Raw genomic sequence first — 18,007 nt, 5'->3', positions numbered from 1 at the left:
TTGGCCTTGATCACCTGGCTATGGTAGTAGCTGTCAGGTTTCCCCAATGTGAAGTTACTCCTTTCACCTCCCTTTCCATACCGTGCACTTTGGAAGGAAGTCACGATTTGCAGCCTACACCTTAGGAGCCTAGGGTTTGCTCCCCCTCCTTGAATATCTCCATAAACTATTTTGAATTCTTCTGCATGAGAGATCCTTTTCCATTTATTAATTATTATCGCACTGAGCTTCTCAGCAATGAGTTGATACTTTTATCGCCCCCATTTTCCTGGACACTGGAAGGTCCTTCCTTCTTCCCCACCTGGTTCACCCTATATCTAATTTCAGAAGACCTCCCCCTTGCTGAGGAAGAGTGGCCTCCTCTGTGTCATCTCCACTCCTCCCCTCCCTGCCCCCTCCTTGGGCTTTATAATTCCAACTAATTCCTGCCACATTGTTCAGTGCCCTCCTCTGTGCGGCACTGTGCTTGGGGCTTGGGGCTTGGAAACAAATGGCCTACATAGGCCCGGTCCTCTAGTTGCTCACAGCCTTGACACCCTGTACAAGACTGAACTCCCCATGGGGACAGGAACTTTGTCCAACTTGTTCATGGCTGTGTTTCCAGCCAACCAGGAAAGCGTGGAATGGTGGATCCTCAGTCACTATTCACCCAACTGGGAATGCTTCCAGGAGGACCAGCAAACAACTAAACAACTGGCAGGTGATTGTGTGTGTGTGTGTGTGTGTGTGTGTGTGTGTGTGTGTCCTTCCCTGGGGACTGGGAGCTCCCTGAGGACAGGGCCAGCCTTGATTCCTCTTGGCCTAGAGGCTGGGTGGCTTTGAGTGTCACAGAAGTCTGAGTCGGTGAAAGGACCCAGGGACTGGCCGCCTCCTCAGGTAGAAGTGAAGTTTGGAAGCTGACACAGCCCGGGAGGCCGAATCCGAAGGACTTGGTGACTGATTGGCTGGGGAGGGTGAGGCGGGAGGAGGAGTCACACACAGATGGCTCGAAGGTCTGGAGCTGGGGGACAGCCGGTGCCACCTCTGACAGACTTTGCGAGAAGAACCGCTGACAGCCTCAGGCGGCCCCACCCCTTGGGGGCTCGGGCCTAGGGCCAGGGAGGGCCGGAACCTAAAGAAGGAGGGGTGGCCCGGCCAGTACAAACTTCTGCCCCCATCCCCATGTCCGCCTCTTAAAAAAAAAAAAAAAATCTTAGCCTGGATTTTGAGCACCGTCGTTGGTTACCAGCCGTGGGGACCCATTCCGGGGGTCCCCTCCGGCCTGCCGTCTGCGCAGGAGACCCCCAGGGGCAGCCTGGCCCCGCCGGGCCCGGGTCCCCAGCCCGCCATCACCCGGGAGGGGGCGGCGAGGCGGCGGCCCGGCCTGGGCGGGACAATGGCCGCGGCCGCCGGGGCCCCGGGAGCCCCCGCGCTGGGGAAGGGGCTGGCCTAGGGCCCGGCGCCGGTGCCCTCCCCGCTCGGCTCTGGCGGGCGGAGGGGGGCGAGGAGTTCCTTTGTGGCTCTGCCTCGGGCGCGGCGCGGGCGGGGGGCGCGGCGCAACTTTGCCAGGCGGCGGCGGCGGCGGCAGCGGCGGCGAGCGCGAGACGAGGCCCCGGGGCCCGAGCGGGGCCCCCAGCGTGCGGCCCGCCCCCGCCCCCCGCCCGGCCCCCTCCCCTCGCGCGCCGTCGCCCGCGCCCGGCGCTGCCCACTCGCGGGAGCCCCCGGGGCCGGACGGGCTGCGCAGCCGGAGAGGCGGGGGCCCGACGCGGCCCCCCCGGAGCCGGGCGCCTGGCGCGGGGGCTCGCCGAGCGCACGGGGGGCCGCGCGGCGCTGCAGACCCAGCCTCCCGCCGCCGCCGCCGCCGCCGCCGCCTCGGCGCTTGCAGAACCCAGAAGTGAACAGCAGGCGACCCGGAAGGTTTGCGCGCGGCTCCGCACCGAGCCGGAGCCCGAGCCGGAGCCCGGAGCCGGAGCCCCAGCCCGGCCCTGCGAGGGCCGCCGGGCGCGGGGCTGCGGCCGCGTCCCGGAGCCGCCGCCAGCACAGCCAGGTCCGTGCGGGCCCGGGGCGCGCGGGGAGCGGGCCCGGCGGCGGCGGGCGCCCGCCCGAGCGCCCGCCCGCGGGAAAGTTGCGCCGAGTTGCGGGCTGGGGCGCGGGCCGGGCGCGGGCGCTGTCAGCGCGGGCCGGGGCGCTCCAAGGGCCCGGGGCCGCCTGCGCCTCGGGCCCGGCCCGGAGCGGCGGCGGCGGCGGCGCGCGGGTAGGAAGTGTCTCCGGCGGCGTGTCTGGGTCTGCTCTCCGAGTGTGTGCGTGTGCGTGTGTGTGTGTGTGTGTGCGTGTGTGTGTGTGTGTGTGTGTGTGTGTTTTCTTAAGCCGGGCTATTCAAACCTGCTGCAATTCTCCGGTAAACAATGATTCATGGGGCTTAATGCAAATAAACGGATTGCAAACGGCGCGGTTCGCGCACTTTGCAGCCGGCCCGGTGGAGCGGCCAGTGCCGGATTTCTCCCCTTTTTTGCAGATCTGCAGAATATGGCGTCCCTGTCCTGTTTTAAAAATAAGCCAGGCTGCCATTTTTGTTTTTCTTTTGTCTGAAAATTTTAATAAAACTGTCTGAGAATGTGGGAGAGGCGGCTGGAAGCAGAGGGGGCACCCGAAGGGTTGGCTTTTTTTCCTTTTCTTTGGCGAGAGCCGCGAGCCTTTCGGGGAGGTGAGACACAATGCAATTGCACTTTAAAGGAAAAAAAAAAGGAAGCCGCTGGGCGATTTGGGGGGGAGGGCTGGGAATTTAAAGTTAACTCCGAAAGTTTTCTTCTTTTTTTTTTTTTAGCCTTTTTTTTTTTTTTTTTTTTTTTTTTTCGGAAGGCGGTGAAATGCCGCGAAAGGATCTCGCGGCCCATTTCTCCCCCCCTCCCCCCCCTCCCAGGCAGCCGCCTTTGCAGGATTTTTGGGAAAAAGTTAACTGCCGGTTTCCTCAGAGCTGCGGGGGGCACGTGGAGGGTTGGTGATGGGGACTTGGGGGGACCAGGAAATGTCTTTTTGGAAGAGGCTCTATAAAAATGGCATTGTAAGGAACTATATCCACAGATTTGGCAAATATGGCAATAGGGGCTCTGAATGGGCCCACGGTTTCCAACTCAGACCCCTGGCATGAGGAAATAATCCTGCTCTCCCCTGTCTTGCCTTGGAGCAGTGTGTGTGGGGATGTGGGGGTGTCTCCTTCATGGGTGGCCAGGGGGCCCCCTTGTAGGCAGGAATCATGCCCCCGGCGCTGGGGTGGCTTCTGGAGCCTCCGGCAGTGTGTTTGGTGTTTGGTGGTTGGCAGTTAGAGAGCCCCTTCTTTGATCTGGTGGGCCTCCTGGCCTCTGGAGGTGGCATCTGGTGACACATACCCCCCGGGGTGGTGGGCTTTTGTCAGGGTTCAGGCTAGGGGGGGCCCCAGTGGGTTTTATCTGAGGGGAGGGGCAGGAGAGGGCTGGTCGGTGTGTGGGGGGCACTGGTTTGCTAGTCTGAGCCTCTCCCTGGTGGTCCTCCTACCCTTTATTGCTACTTCTGTCCACACTCTGAAGGCACCTCTCTGGGAGGCAGTTTGGACTTGGGCAAAGTTATTGAAGTATCTTGCTGGACAGGTCAGAGCCTGCTGGCTTTGAAGGCTACAGGAGGGTCTGAAGGCCAGGCCCAGGCGCTGTCCAAGGCTCCAGGGCAGGTTGGGCCTGGTCTTTCCCTCTTTGGGAAAGTTTGTTCAGGAAGGACCTTGAGCCTTTTTCTAGCCCCTGTCCCAGCATCTCCAGGAGGGGAGACCCCTCTAGTTCTCAACTTCTGGTTTGTATCTTGTCTCCACATGACAATGTGAGCTCCCTGAGGGCAGAGTCAGGGATTGAAGGCGGGGTGGGATGGGGGGTGGTGGTTAGGGGTTCAGGGCTGCAGAACTTGGCATGCCTGGGCCAGAGGGTCCCAAGCTAGGTGTTTTTCAGATGAAGAAACTGAGGTTCAGAGTGGGGCAGTGACTTGCCCAAAGTCACACTGCCAGTTAGGAGAGCTGAGATAGGACCCAGATGTCTAGGCTCCCACTTCTGGGCCCTCTCCACTGTTCTCTGTGGAGGCCCTGACTGCTGGAAGAATCATTTTGGACAGTACTGAACTGGAGTAGGACAGCACGTCACCCTTCACTGCCCGCTAACCGACCATGGTAACCCTGGTTTATGAATGGAACTTTACAGTTTGCATAGTGTGGTACATGGTTGTTACCACATCAGGCTCTCCCCGAAACTCACCTGGGTTGAAATTGTCGAGGTGGGGATATTTAACCCCATTTCAAAATTTAGGAAACTGAGGCTTGGAGATGTTAAGCAGTGGCAGATGAGGGCTTAAACAAGCCTCCAGACTCCTTGTCCAGGCCTCTAGGTGGACTTTGGTGCTTGTAGATAAGACTTTCCCCTACCTTCTAGTGTTTGGTCTCTCAAATTCTTCTGCTGACCCAGCGACTGTGTAAAAATCTGGAGGCCCCAACCCTATAGAATGTCAGAGCTGAAAAGGCCCCGAGAGGTCACCTGGTCTCAGAGAGGGGAAGCCAGTGGCTTGAAGTCACCCAGCAGTTTGGGTCCCAGCTAGGACCAGAACCCTGGTCTCCTGTCTCCCTTCCTCTATGAGACACACAGAGGGAGAGTGAACCACTCTACCCTCTGCTAGGCTCCACTGGGCCCTGGGAAGCAGTGATTGCTGCTGCTGGTGATTGCTGATGGGGTAGTGGGTACTGTAATGGCCAACACCTCACCAGAGACGTGGGTTTGTCCAGGGGCTGAGAAATAGGCTATTTTCAGGCTTGGGGAATGGAGGCAAGATGGCCCCAGATGGAAAGGAAGCTGTGTGTGGGTGAGGTGTGGACTGGGTCTGAAGCTAGCCTGGCCTGCCCTTTCCTGGGCAGATACTTCCTTGCCCTGCCTTTCTGTAAAGCAAAGCCAGCCCTCCCTCCCTCCCTCCCTTCTTTCCTTCCTTCCTTCCTTCCTTCCTTCCTTCCTTCCTTCCTTCCTTCCACTACTCTCAGTGTTTATTTGTTCATTGGCTTTCTAGATCATCCCTTTATTCTTTTCATTATCCATTTGTGAGTTTAGTGGTTGGCCATTTCGGTAGTCCATCCCTCCATCCTTCCATCCATCCAGTCCCCAGCTTACCCACCACAGGTTGGATGGCCACGTGAGGTACAAGTACAGTCTTCCCGGGCTCTGAAGCCAATGGGGAAGAGGTATGAGACTTCAGGTACGTGGAACATAGGGCAGTATTCGTGGGTGCCTACGTGTGTCACAGGGAAGGTCTTTTGGTGAAGAGGAGCCTTAAAAATATCAATGGTTTTAGTTCCACAGACCATCATGATGGTGGATCCAGGTCCTGGGACCAAGTCCCATTTGTGAATCAGACTTTACAGTTTGCACAGGGTGGTACATGGCTTGTGTCACTTTGGACACATTCTTCCCCTTTTTCAATCTCAGTTTCTTCATCCTTAAAATGAGGTACACTGTGAATCTCTTGTGGGTTTGGGGGAGTGATGACAAGAGTGTCTGGGCTGTCTCCAAGCCCTGGCCAGGCTATGTTGTAGGAACTCAGTGTACGCGACCTGGATGGTAAGGATTGCTGATCACCAACCTAAGCCCGCCTTGATTTTGAAACCCATCATGATGTCGTCAAAATGAGCGAAATGAGATGGGGACCCTGAACACCCTGCCCTGGCTTGTCGTGCCCCTGCTGAAATTCTTCCAGCGTTTCCAGGGCATTTCAAAGAACAAAAATCCGAAGTTCTTTGTGAGCCTACAAGGCCCTTCGTGGTCTGGGCCTGCCTGGAGCCCCTCGGCCCCCCTGCACACCCCCTCCCCAGGCCCACCACCTCCGCCACACCAGCTTCTTTCTGCACCTTGAATTTACAGGTTGTTGGCAGGGCCTTTGCCTATCCTCCACCTAGAACCCTCCCAAATGTTTGCATGGCCAGCACCTTCTTGTCTCACAGGTTTCTGCTCAGATGTCACCTCCTCCGAGGGGCTCCCCTGACCACTTGCTCTGGAATAGCTTCCCACTCTGTCACGTCAGCACCTTTCCACTTTCTCTTGTGGCCCTTATCAGTATCTGAAGCTTTCTCATTTATTCTTCATTTGCACTTCTTGCCTGTCTACACTGCTGAACATGCTTCAGCCCCTCGCAGGCGAGTCGGCAGGTGTTTCCAGCACGGTGTGGCTGGGGCTTTAGTGGAGGTGAAGAAATGCCAGGAGCCCAGGTGTGGCAGTGGCCCTGCGTGTAGAGCAGCGCCTGGGAGATGAAGTGACACTGAGCTCTGTCCTCTTCTCCCCCGGGAGGCTCCCGGCTGTTGTTAGGAAATAACGAGGTGATTAAATCATGGGATCTGAGAATCTCCGTCTCTTCCAATCTCAGAACCTTTGACACTTGGAGTCTTCGTGTGCTCTGATCTGGGATTTAGAATCTTAGAAAAAGGACTTTCTCTGCCTTACTTATTTAACCGTGCAGAGTACTTCCTTTGGATCAGGCCACGTTCCCCGAGAGTTTATAAGTGTTAACGTATTAAATTCTCATTGTCGTCACCCCCATTTTACAGATGAGGAAATCGAGGCACAGAGAGACTAGGTAACTTGCCCGAGTCCACAGACCTTGGTGGGGGCATTTCAGGATTTGAACCCAGTACTCTGGGACTCCTTAGAATCCTACAGCTATTGAAGGGAAGTCCAGCCTCACCCGACACTCCCCGCCCCTGCACAGAGCAATAATCCCCTCCCACATCCTTGACAAAAGGGCCTCTGATCTCAGCTGGAGTGGTGGGTCGCCCCCAGCCTCTTCTTGTCAGACAAATTGTCCTTGCCAGAAAGATTTTCTCTACAAAGTATAAAGTGCTGCGCTTCCCCTGTGAATAACAACTGGGTGGTGATGTTAGCGTTACGGAGTCCCAGTGCTTTTGACCTTGTGATTTCATGACTTTGGCAGCCTTTTTCTCCCCACTGAGTTGTGAGCTCCTTGAAGGGCAGACAGCTTTGGTGCACGGTGCTGAATGTACGGGCGAGTGAAAGAATGAGTGTGTACAAAGCATGGGTCCCGAGTTCCTCCTGTGCCTGGAGCACTGTGCTAGGCACCTGCCCAGGGTATCGGACAGGCCTGGTGTACTCGGGGAAAGAGGACAGTTCTCTCTCCACGTAGCCCCAAGAAAGTCTCCCTCTGATGATGTTTATGTACCCAATTCCTTGAGAATCATTTGAGATCTAAAGTCATGCACTAACTGGAGAGAGGTAGGCCTCACAGATTACCCAGGCAAACCTCACCCTGTCCACTGGGGGAATAAAGCAGGAAGGGAGAGGAGTAGGTAGGGCTTGTCCAAGGCCACACACACCTTACAATGCTTTGCGTGGCACGCTTTCTGCTCCCCAGGTGCCAACAGGCTGCCACAGTATGTGGCTTGGGGTTTAAGGGCAGGAACAGTGCTTGTTGGGGAAGCTGCTCCCTCTTTAGTGCCCGTCTCTTTACATCCATAAAGGGGTCACATTCCTGGATGTACAGGCCCCATAAGGGGCCCGGTGCCTCGCCTGGCACTTGGGTGGGATTGAAGAGGTGGGCATGGCTTCCTGGAACCTGCGGCTGGGGCCGGGCTTTGGAGACTGGGTAGGATTTGGGGAGGGGACCAAGTGGTGTCTTCAGTGGATAAGGTGTGTAGGGAACGCCAAGGGATTTGCTTCTGGGGCCCAAAGTGTCCTGGCTTGTCCCTGCTTCATCCATATAGCTATAGGATACAGCTGGGGGAGATGGGCCCCCACCATCTGGGTCCTTCTCTGAGCTTTGGGCAAAGGTTTCATGCTCCTTGAGGGGACAGACTAGCCATTTCAGGTTCTTTGATGAGGGGGAGGGTACCTGGCTGGGGTGGGCACACCCCCAGATACACTTAAACATGCACATTCATACGTAATCACACCATCAACCATTTCACTACCATCCCTTTTTTTTTTCTTAAGTTTATTTATTTATTTTGAGAGAGGGAGAGGGAGGGGCAGAGAGAGGGGGAGAGAGAGAATCCCAACCCAAGCTGGCCCCATGCTTAGTGTGGAGCCCGATGTGGGGTTCGATCTCCCAACCGTGAGGTCACGACCTGAGCCGAAATCAAGAGTCAGACGCTGAACCGACTGAGCCACCCAGGCGCCCCTCGCTACCGTTTCTGACGTGTTCCGCCTGCCCGGTTTTGCCAACTTGGGCTGCTCCCCTGCTATTTCAGAAACACCACCAGACATACCCCGAACCGGGCCTGCAGGAGCCAGCAGTTCAGGAGGCACGTCTGCTGGAGTGCACATCCACACACACGGTACACACACATCACACACACACATGCACTCCCGCCACTCACAGGGTTACCACCCCCGCCTATACCCTCCCAGGAAACGATGCGTAGCTGCAAGCTTGTCCCTCATGTGCGTTCCCACACCAGCTTCATCATCTGCACACGGGCATACTTGGGCACGCGCGTGTCTTACATGTAGGTACATCTTGCAGGCACACACTCGTTTCCACCCACGAAGGCATAGCCTCACATCCTGGGCCTTGCGCACGAGCCTTCAGGTGTACCCTCGCACTGGCGTGTGGACCCATGCCCTGCCTGGATCGGCTTGGGGCGGTGGAGCCGGCAGCTCAGCTTCTCCCCTTGGTTCAGTGGTATTTCTTGAGCATTTACTATATCCCAGGCTGTGTGCTAGACGCTGCTGCAGGTAGAGGTGAGGAGCGTCGATGTGGTCCCTGCCCTCGCGGGGGAGACCCACATTACACCGAAGAGCACACGGATGGTGATTGATTACAGATTTTGGCAAATGCTAGGAAGGAAATACTTCTCTGGGAAGCTATGCTTCTCTGTAACTTCTTGGTTTTAGGTTTACTGTGGTGTATGCAGGGCAGAGGTGCTTCTGGGAGGGAGTGCTGAAGTGTTCCAGGTAAAGGGCATTCTGGCCAGAGAATGGCCTGGGCAAAGACCATGAAGTGGGAAATCAAGGAACATGGAGAAGGTGATGGCCCCAAGACCATCCCTTGGGGGTGATATAAAGGGAGGGCGTAAAGGGCAAGGGCAAGGTGGGCCTGGTGTGGCAGGGCCTGTAGTAGGTCTTCCCCGGCCTGTTTGCCCCTCTCCAGGCGTCTAGCCTGGGCCCTCCCCACCCTTCTCTGACCAGCCAACCCTCTGCTGACTTGCCCTGCTTAGGGCCCACTCTCTTTGCCGGCCTCTACCCCAGGCCTGTGCTTTGTCTGACCTGCCCCACAGGCTGCCTGCCCCCCCCCCTCCCCCCCCCCCCCCCCCCCCCCCGGGGATCCTGAGGCATAGCATGAGAACAGGCTGTGACCACCTGCCAGGGCTTCCCAGCCTGGGACCTCTAGGACCCGTCTAGAAAGCTCCTGGGGACCAGGCCAGAGCCTGGGGGGTTCAGCATTCGGCTCTCCCGTTTGGAGTTAATCCCAGACTTGGCTCTCCAGCAGTCGGCGGAGCAGCCCCTGGGGGTCCTAAAAGCCTGCCTGAGCTGCTGTACTCCCCCCACCGCAGCCCAGTTCACCTCCTTGGTTGGTCAGATTTCCATGTGGGTCTTTGGAATGTTGGGAAGGGCTCCCTTACGCCTTAGAGAACCTAACAGAACAACAATAGCTAAGGCTTACAGAGCCCTTACTGCACCAGGCACCATTCTCAAGACTGGGTACCTACGAACTCCAAATGACAGCGACAGCCCTGTGGACATACCATTGTCATCCTCAGTTTGGTAACAATCTCAAGGGCCTGAGCTGGGGTTTTGACCCGGGCTGTTTTGTACAGAAACTGCTTTTAGCCCCTGAGTTGCCATTTGTCCCTCAGAGGATCCAGGAACCCAGACTGTGATTTCGTTGAAACTCTGTTTTATAAAGGTCACACAGCAAGCTGGCGGCAGTGGGTTCAAGCTCCCTCTGCCCTCATCAGCTGTGTGACTGGGCCGGAGCCCCATTCTTGACTCCAAACAAGGAAGAGATTGGGGTAGAAGCCAGGAGGGCGGGGCCCTCAGGGGATGGGAGAAGGGACATGGGGTCGGGGCCTGTTGGGTGCCCGGGGTGTGTGTTTTCTAAGTAGTCATTTAGTTGTTCGTCTATGTTCTTAGCATCTTTCTGAATGTGTGTCGTGTTTCGAAATGCTCACAGCATCTACTTCACAGGGTCGTTCGGAGCCTGAGAGAAATGCTTGTCAACTGTCTGACAGTGCCTGGCATGGAACACAGGCTCAGTTACTTCTTCTTCTTGTCATTTCATGCCGGCAGAAGGAGTTCCGTGGGGATGGGAGCTGGGAGTCCCCAGGGGAGATGGAAGCAGAGAAGGGCATGTATTCTAAGCCAGCAGAAGGGTAACTAACCTCAGGAGCTCACAGCTATGCCAGGGACTGGGTGGACAAGGAACCAGGCAATTCTAGCTTAGTGGGATCAGTGCTGTGGTGGAGGAGGCCCAGGAGGCTGTGGGAACTCAGGGGAGAGGCTGCAAATACAGCCGGGCGGTGAGCAGGAAGGCTTCCCCAGGGCCATGACACTTGAGCTGACTGGTGGTTGATGGGAACCTGGCAGGGCTCCAGCTGGGTGATGGCCCCAGATGGAAGGACACAGGCTGTGCAAAGGCACAGTGGCATGAAAGAGAACCTCAGGTTCTCTTGCCTGAGAAGGGGAACCTGGCCCGTTCTGTAAATGAGGGCACCGAGGCTCCCAGACAGTATAACTGCCCTGGGTATCTTTGGGTGGCTGGTACTGGAGAGCGGGTGGGGCAGGGAGTGGGAGGGACTGCGAGGGGAAGGGCAGTGTCCCAGCTACCACTGACCAGGGCACAGATAGCAGCCTCTCTCTCTGCGGATCGGTCCCTCCCTCAGTGAAAACTGCCCTTCCAGCCCTGCGGGGCTGTGGAAACCCAGCCTAATTGGATCCAGGACCCTCGGGAGCCTCGGTCCCCACAGGAAGTTCCCAGGCACGAGCTCCCTAGGCTGGCCTGGCTCTTGGAGGCAGGGTGGGACCCAGCAGCTGGGGCTCAGCACTCTGGGCTGCATGGAGTGGGGGCACATGGAGGGCAGAGGGGTCGTGAGAGGCCAACTTGGAGCGCATGGGGGTCTCAAGCTGGGAAGATGGCAAACTTCAGCTTCTCTCTCCTAGACCATCTGCTTGTCCCTCCCAGACCATCCTTCTGGCCCCATAATAACCTGTCCACTGAAAACCCTGACCGTGGCCTTCCCCTGCTCAGAGACCTTCCATGGCTCCCCATGGCCTTTTATCCAAGCACTTCAGCCTGGAACTGTGGCCCTTTATGAACAGCCCCAGACACCTTTCCCTTCTTCCTCTGCAAATTCCTGCACCATACCCACGCCAGACCAAACGTGATGCTTTGTGCATTCCTGCCTCTGGGCCTTTGCATGTGTACTTCTTACTCCTTGGCCTGCCCTTCCCTGGCTTCTCTTGACCTCTCTGCTTTCCTCCTTTAGTAAGTCCCGCCTTCATGAGATCTTCGTGCATCCCTCAATGGGATGAACGCATCTTCCCAGGAGCGCCCCCACCCCATAGCTCACCTGAGCCCCAGCATCAGCTTGTTGCCACTCTGGGGCAGGGAGCAGGTTTGAGAACGCTTAGCTACCCTGGGAAGCTAGCCAGTTTTCCATGTCTTTGCGCACACCGCCCCTCTGCTTGGAATGCTCTTCCTCTACCCACTGGCTCTCTTGGCAAAGCCCTCAGTCTTCAAAGCCCACGTGGACAGACCCCTCCTCTCTCAGGCACAGCCCTTCTCTCTTAGTGCACGTTTATTGAGCACCTAGCATGAACTAGGCACCTGAGCACTTACTGTGTGGCCAGCACTTGGCTCTGGGGCTGCATTGGTGGCCCTGTCCTTTCGAGTCACGACTGGAGGGAGTTTCCAGAGGCTTGATAGAGAGATGGCAGAGAATGCAGGGGGCTGTGGGTATGGATAACAGGGTAATCTACTTTCTGCTAGGGAGAGTTTGAAAGTGACCTTTAGCTGAGACCTGAAAGAAGAGCCAGGTGAGCTGTGGGGCCAAGTTGGGGTGTGGGGTTGTAACTAAGAACCAGACCCAAGCTCTGATCTCAGGGAGTTCACAGCTACGCCGGGGACTGGGTGGACAAGGAACCAGGCAATTCTAGCTTAGTGGGATCAGTGCTGTGGTGGAGGAGGCCCAGGAGGCTGTGGGAGCTCAGGGGAGAGGCTGCAAATACAGCTGTGGGGGGGGGGGGGGCTGGTGAGCAGGAAGGCTTCCCTAGGGCTGTGACGCCTGAGCTGACTGGTGGTTGATGGGCACCTGGCACGGCTTTCGCTGGATGATGGAAGGACACAGGCTGTGCAAAGGCACGGTGGCATGAAAGAGCAACTTGTTTTGGGGGAACTGCAGGTGGTGTTGTGGGGCTGGAAGGAGGGAGGCCATGGGGATGTACCTGTTGGGATGCATATGGCCTGCAGAGCCTCACTGGCAAAGGCCTCTGTGCTGGGGATTTTGAACCATACCTCAAAAGTGATGGGAACCCGAGAGAGATTTCAAGCAGGAGTTAGTGACCTGGGCAGGCTTTGGCCTGGGCCTCCCCTCCGAAGCCTCCACCCAGGACGGGGAGCCCCTTCCTGACTCTGTGTCCTGACTGGGGTCTGGGGTGTGGCTGGAGGCTCACTGTGGGACCTTGAGCAAGCCCCTGGCCCTCTCCTAGCCCTTCTCTCCTCCTGGGTAAACCCGCAGGGCCTGAGGCCAGAATCCTAGTGGAGCTGTGGGCAGGGGTTGGGCTGTGTTGCTTAGCCTAAGCTTGCTGAACCTATAGTTTTATTAATATTCCTTTTAAAAAGTCACGTAACTACCCTGCAGAAAAGTCAGAATAGGGAAATGAGGTAAGTCCAAACCTGCCATTTCTGCTCTCACCCCAAGCCGGAAGCACCGTCACTGTTAGCATTCTGGCTTTTCCTTCCCTCCTCTCAGTACCTGGTTTTTATATGGATATCATTGCTCCGTCCGTCCGTACAATTTAGAAAATCTGCTCCCCTACCCCATCCCCCTGACAAATGTATCACGAGTGCTGCATGAGTGCAGTGGGGTTCCAGTCCTTTCTAACAGATCCAGTGTTGGGGTGGAAAGCGTGGGCTTTGGAGCCTGACTTTCTGGGTTCAAACCATACACGCTTGACTTTGGGCAAGTTACCTAATCTCTCAGTGCCTCAGTTCCTTGTAAGGTTGATATGAGAGTTAAATGAGTCATTACAATGCCGGTAAACACTGGCCGTTATTAATGGTTGTAGACTATGTCACTGTGAAACATGATTTACAGAGCCATCCTCCCATTGTTTAAAATTTTGGCTGTTTTCAGTTTTTCAATATGGTAAAAAAAAAAAAAAAAAAAAACCAAACCACTGAAGCAAACAGCTTTGTACATAAACCTTTGTCTATATTTGGGTTATTTTCTAGGGACAGATGACCAAGAATGGGATCACTAGGCCAGGAAGTCTGAACATTTTTTTGAGCTCTTGTCACGTTATTGCCAGACTGTTTTTAGAAATGTTCCAATTTGCACTCCCACCAATAACGCATAGAAGTGCCAATTTCATCATACCCTCACCAGCATAGTGTATTATCATTTTCTTATTTCTCTTTGCTATTTTAAGAGGTGAACCTCATTTCATTTTCACTGCCAGGGAAGCAGAACTATTCTTTGTTTATTAGCTGTTCACATCCTTTTTGGTCTGCTAGCCTTTACAGAGCACACATAGCCCCTTCTCAGACCAATTAGGAAGATAGGGCTTAGATATAGGAAACAGGGAACAGAGTTTAGTGCCAGGGGAGGGGAGGGGACTTCCCTCTATCTAGGCCATAACACTCAGTTGCCTCCACATTGAGCATCCATTAATTCATTCATTCATTCAAACACTTATCAGGTACTCTTAGGGCTTAAAAGGTAAGTTACCCAGCCATGATTCTGCCCTGACAGAGAGCATGTCCAACAGCAGAGATGGACAAGAACACAGACAGAAAATACAGGGATGTGTGCTCTGATGATAGATGTGTAGGGCACAAAGGGAACAGAGGAGAGGCTCCCAACACAGCCCAGGAGGTGATAGAGGTAGAGCAGTTTTGGAAGGCTTTCAGGAGGAAGTGGTCCATAAGCTGGAGCTTGAGGATAATCTGCAGTTAGCTAGTGAAGTGGGGAGGTCAGACGGTTCCAGGGAGAGGGGGCAGCCTGACTGATGGTGAGGAAGTAAGAAGGGAAGTGGAGCACTAGGGGATCTCTCTCTGGCTGGGCAGAGTATAAGGTGGCCATTGAGGCCACAGAGTCAGCAGGGACCAGACAAACAAGGCCCCAGGAATCCAGACCTTGTCTGGAGGGAAGTAGGGAGCTATGGAAGGTTCTAAGGAGGTGAATATTGTGATTTGCTTTTGTCTTTTAGAAATCTCACAGCGACTGCAGAAGGAGAGTGGAATGGGGGGTGTGGGTAGAGGTGGGGAAACCAGTGAAGGGACTCTTGCAGTAGCCGCAGAGGGCCTGGCCCCGGGCAGAGAAGGTGCTGGAGACCTTCTTTCCCTACCCTGCAGAATCCTAAAAGCAGCCTCACAGTGCACAGCGAATGTTACCTCTGCTGGGTAGCCCTTGCTGACATCCACCGCTGCCAACCAGGTCATGCCTTCCTGGAGGACGGGGCGGTGCAGGGCCTGGCACGCAGTGGTCAGTTGAGTGCCTACCACCAGCTGACCCTGATCCCACCCCTGCCCCTCCGTGCCTCCAGACCCTCTGTCTCTTCCCCCTCTGCCTTGAGCTGCCAACAGTTTTCTGTCTTTTCTTTGAGAATAAATTTATTGTTTTCATTATAAAAGCAACTGAACGGCATTACGGAGACTCTGGAAATCAGAGAAACAAAGACAAAAACCAGATCAGCTCCAGCCACCTCTCCCAGCCCTCCCTCTGGGTGTGGTTCCCTGCAGCTTGCTTTTTCTGACGCAGGTTTTTATTTTTGCCTCCTTGTAATCATAGTGTCCGGACCGTTTTGGGTCCTGCTCTCTCCCATTTGCTTTGTTGGGAGCTCGTTCCTCTGTGGCCATGGGGTCTGGGCAGATCTCAGTTTTTGATGCCTGTGGGATGGTTTGGGGATGGGGGTGGGACAGGGTTGTTTAACCGCACCCTGCTGTCCTGCAGTGGGCAAGGCTAGTCACATGCCACCCTGGGCTGCCTGTCTGCATTGTGTCTGTTTGTCTGTACCTGGACCACCCCAGCCACCTGGTGTACCCCTTCTTCAGTGCCCCTTTGTGGAGCTTACAAGGCTGGCCTCAGGGGCCACCTTCCTGGGAAACGGTCATGGACAGATCTGGTTTTAAATCTAGACTTGGCTCTGTGACCTGAGGCAAGTTACTTAACCTCTCTGGACTTCAGTTTCCTCATCTGTATCATGGGTCTATTGCCCCAGTAAAATAATGGCTGTAAAAATGCCCTGACACAGTTCCTGGCCCACTGTAAGTGCTCAAGAAAAGGTAGTCAATATTATTGTGTTTTTTCATTCTACAAAGAGTTTCTGAGACCACTCTGGGCTAGGTGCTGGAATGGCAAAGATGAATGAGCACTAGTTATACCTGTGAAGAGCTCGTGGTCTGGCAGGAAAGTCACCCAGGGAAACAGATAAGCATACCAATCGGCGCTGGAGTGCTGGACCAGACCTGGGTGGTGTCCTAACTCCATTACTTGCTAGCTGTGTGACTTTGGGGAGGTTGGTCAACCTCTCTGAGCTGCAGTTTCCTCTTCTGTTAAATGCACATCTCACAGGATCATTGGGAAGATTCAGTGCCATGATGCATATGACACACTCAGCACAGTGCCTGGCACGTAGTAGGTGTTGAAATCAATAGTAGCTGCCATTTTATTATTATTGTTATTGTTATTGTTATTCCCATATACAAGGTGCTGTTGGGAACACAGAGGAAGTGACTGACTGGGGGTTCAGGGAAAGCTCCGTAGAAGAGGGAACACTTGAGCTGGGTCTTGAAGGATGAGTAGAAGTTCACCAAGTGGGAAAGGACACTCTAGGTAAGGAACCTGTGACTCCAGGTTGAAATCTGTCAATGAGGGGTTTGTTCTTTGCGGGCGGGGATTAAGGAATTGTGTTCATCCCAACTTCAAGTGCCTTCACTGCCTCCCCCTGGATCTCCCCTGGGGGCCGTGTGCACTCCCCTTCCTGTAACAGCACCCACCTGTCTTGGCAGCTGTGGGTTCCTGCTCTGTGTCCCCATCTGTCCGTGTGTGGGACTACAGGTCTGTGTCTGTCATGTGTGTCCGAGTTTGGTGCTGTCTGCATGTTCCTGTGACCATGTTTGTCTGCGTGGGTGTCCGGAGGGCCTCCTGGGCCACGTGGTGGGGGGCGACCTGCATGCTTCCTTGGCCTCCAGCTCCAACCAAATAGCCAGGCCTCCTCGGTCACTCTCCTCCCTGGCCCAGCTCGGCCCATGCCTCTCACTTCCATTCCATTCTCCAGGGGCCTCCTGACGGGTGTCCTCCTGCTGCCCCTCTCCTGGCCTCTCCAGTCCCTTCCGCACGCAGCGGTCAGAGGGGTCTCTCTAGACCACAGATTCTGCCCCGTCACCCACTGCTCCGAGTCCAGACTCCAGGCCTAGGATTCAGGAATCGACCGTCTAGGTCAGGTCCTGACTGCTGCTCCAGCCTCCTCCCCCCTCTCCCAGTCCTCGCTGGAATGCTCAGCTCTCCTCACACAGCGCTCCTGCTTCTCACCTCTGGGGGTGTGCCCAGGCTGCTGCTTCCGCCAGGAATGCTCCCCACTCCTTTGTTGCCTGGCTAACTCCCACTTACCCTTTAAGACCCAAAGCAGGCATCACCTCCACTGGGAAGTCCTCCCTGATCCTTTTTTCCATCCTGGGTCAGGTCCCTGGCTCTGGGCTGCTCATCCCTCACTTGAGGGGCAGGAGCAAGTGCTTTGCCCAAGATCACACAGCTGGTGAGTTGGAGCCGAGATTTGAATCCAGGTACATTGGGCTCTAAACAAAGCAGGCTGTTCCCTGGTCCAGGTGAGGTGATCGTAGCTAGGACTCGGGGAGAGGAGTGGGTGGATTTGAGGGAGAATTTGGAAATGCAGTCCCGTGGATGCGGCTTGTGGTGGATCTGAGCTGGGAGGGGAGGGCAGGGACGTGTTGGGGACCCGTGTGTGTCTGTGGCAGGAGCATCTGGGTGGTCGGGGATGGCTACGGGGGTACACGTCCTAGGGGAAGACCAAGTCTCTCAGCCCACGAGACAGCAAAAGGGAGGTAGTTGGAAGGTGGGCCCGGAGCTCCAGAGGCAGGCTTGGTCTGGGGGTGCAGACTTGGGGCTTGGCTGGGTTTTCAAATCCTAGAGTGGATGGGCCACCCAGGGACGAGGTGGGCGGGAGAGAAAAGCCTGGCCTGCGGGTGGGAGCTGTGAGAGACGCTGAGATGAGGAGCCCAGGGTCACAGCACACAGAGCTTCACAGAGGGCTGAGGCAGCGTGAGGCCATGAAAGGTCAGCCTGGACCACGTGAAGGTCCTCGGTGGCATGTAGCCGGTCTCAGGTGAGACTTCTCTTTGGTAGACGCTTGAGGGGTCACATGTCTGCTTCCTCCACTTAGCTTGGGGCTCCCGGATGGCAGGACTCTCCCGTTTGCCTCAGGATCCCCAGCGCTGGTCCCGGTGTGGCCCAGAGAACGTATCCAGAACAAATGGATGGACAGATGGATGGATAGATGGGCCGGCTGCCATCAGGATGCTGTTGACAGAAGCAGCTCTAGGTGTTTCATTCATCCACCCATCCAACTTTCTTCACCTTTTAGAGCCAGAAAAATGAAGTGACAGTGTGCTTGGCCCGCTGTAAGGGTCAGGGCTCGGTGTTTCACGGCTCACAGCACAGTCTGGGCTTCTCTCTGGGGCTTGAAGCCTGGTGTGCACGTCCTGTCCGACCACCAGCAGTGTCTCTTCTGCCTGTCCCCACGGGAATGCTCAGCCGCAGCCCACCTGGCTTCTCTGCCCCTGCCCCCAT

The 18,007-nt window shown here is 55.7% G+C and overlaps 1 protein-coding gene across 3 annotated transcripts in view; it reads left to right on the top strand.

Annotated features, from left to right (window-relative positions):
- The first annotated feature begins 1,902 nt into the window (after nucleotides 1-1,902).
- Nucleotides 1,903-18,007, top strand: part of ZNF362 (zinc finger protein 362) — a 39,890-nt gene continuing 23,785 nt past the window's right edge. Inside the window, exons 1-2 of one of the 3 annotated variants that reach the window (XM_019429838.2) lie at nucleotides 1,903-2,026; nucleotides 15,908-16,033. In XM_019429838.2, coding sequence (XP_019285383.1) covers nucleotides 15,996-16,033 — 38 coding nt within the window. In that variant the 5' untranslated portion in view covers nucleotides 1,903-2,026; nucleotides 15,908-15,995. Of the gene's footprint in view, nucleotides 2,027-15,907; nucleotides 16,034-16,882; nucleotides 16,956-18,007 lie in introns of those variants that run through there. The other 2 variants (XM_019429840.2, XM_019429839.2) reach the window with 2 other exon arrangements.

This window comes from Panthera pardus, unplaced genomic scaffold, assembly GCF_024362965.1.
Source record: "Panthera pardus isolate Hobbes unplaced genomic scaffold, ASM2436296v1 HiC_scaffold_11, whole genome shotgun sequence".
Lineage (NCBI taxonomy): Eukaryota > Metazoa > Chordata > Mammalia > Carnivora > Felidae > Panthera > Panthera pardus.
Note: the sequence above shows the minus strand (reverse complement) of the source record. Positions and strands in the feature narration are given on the sequence as shown.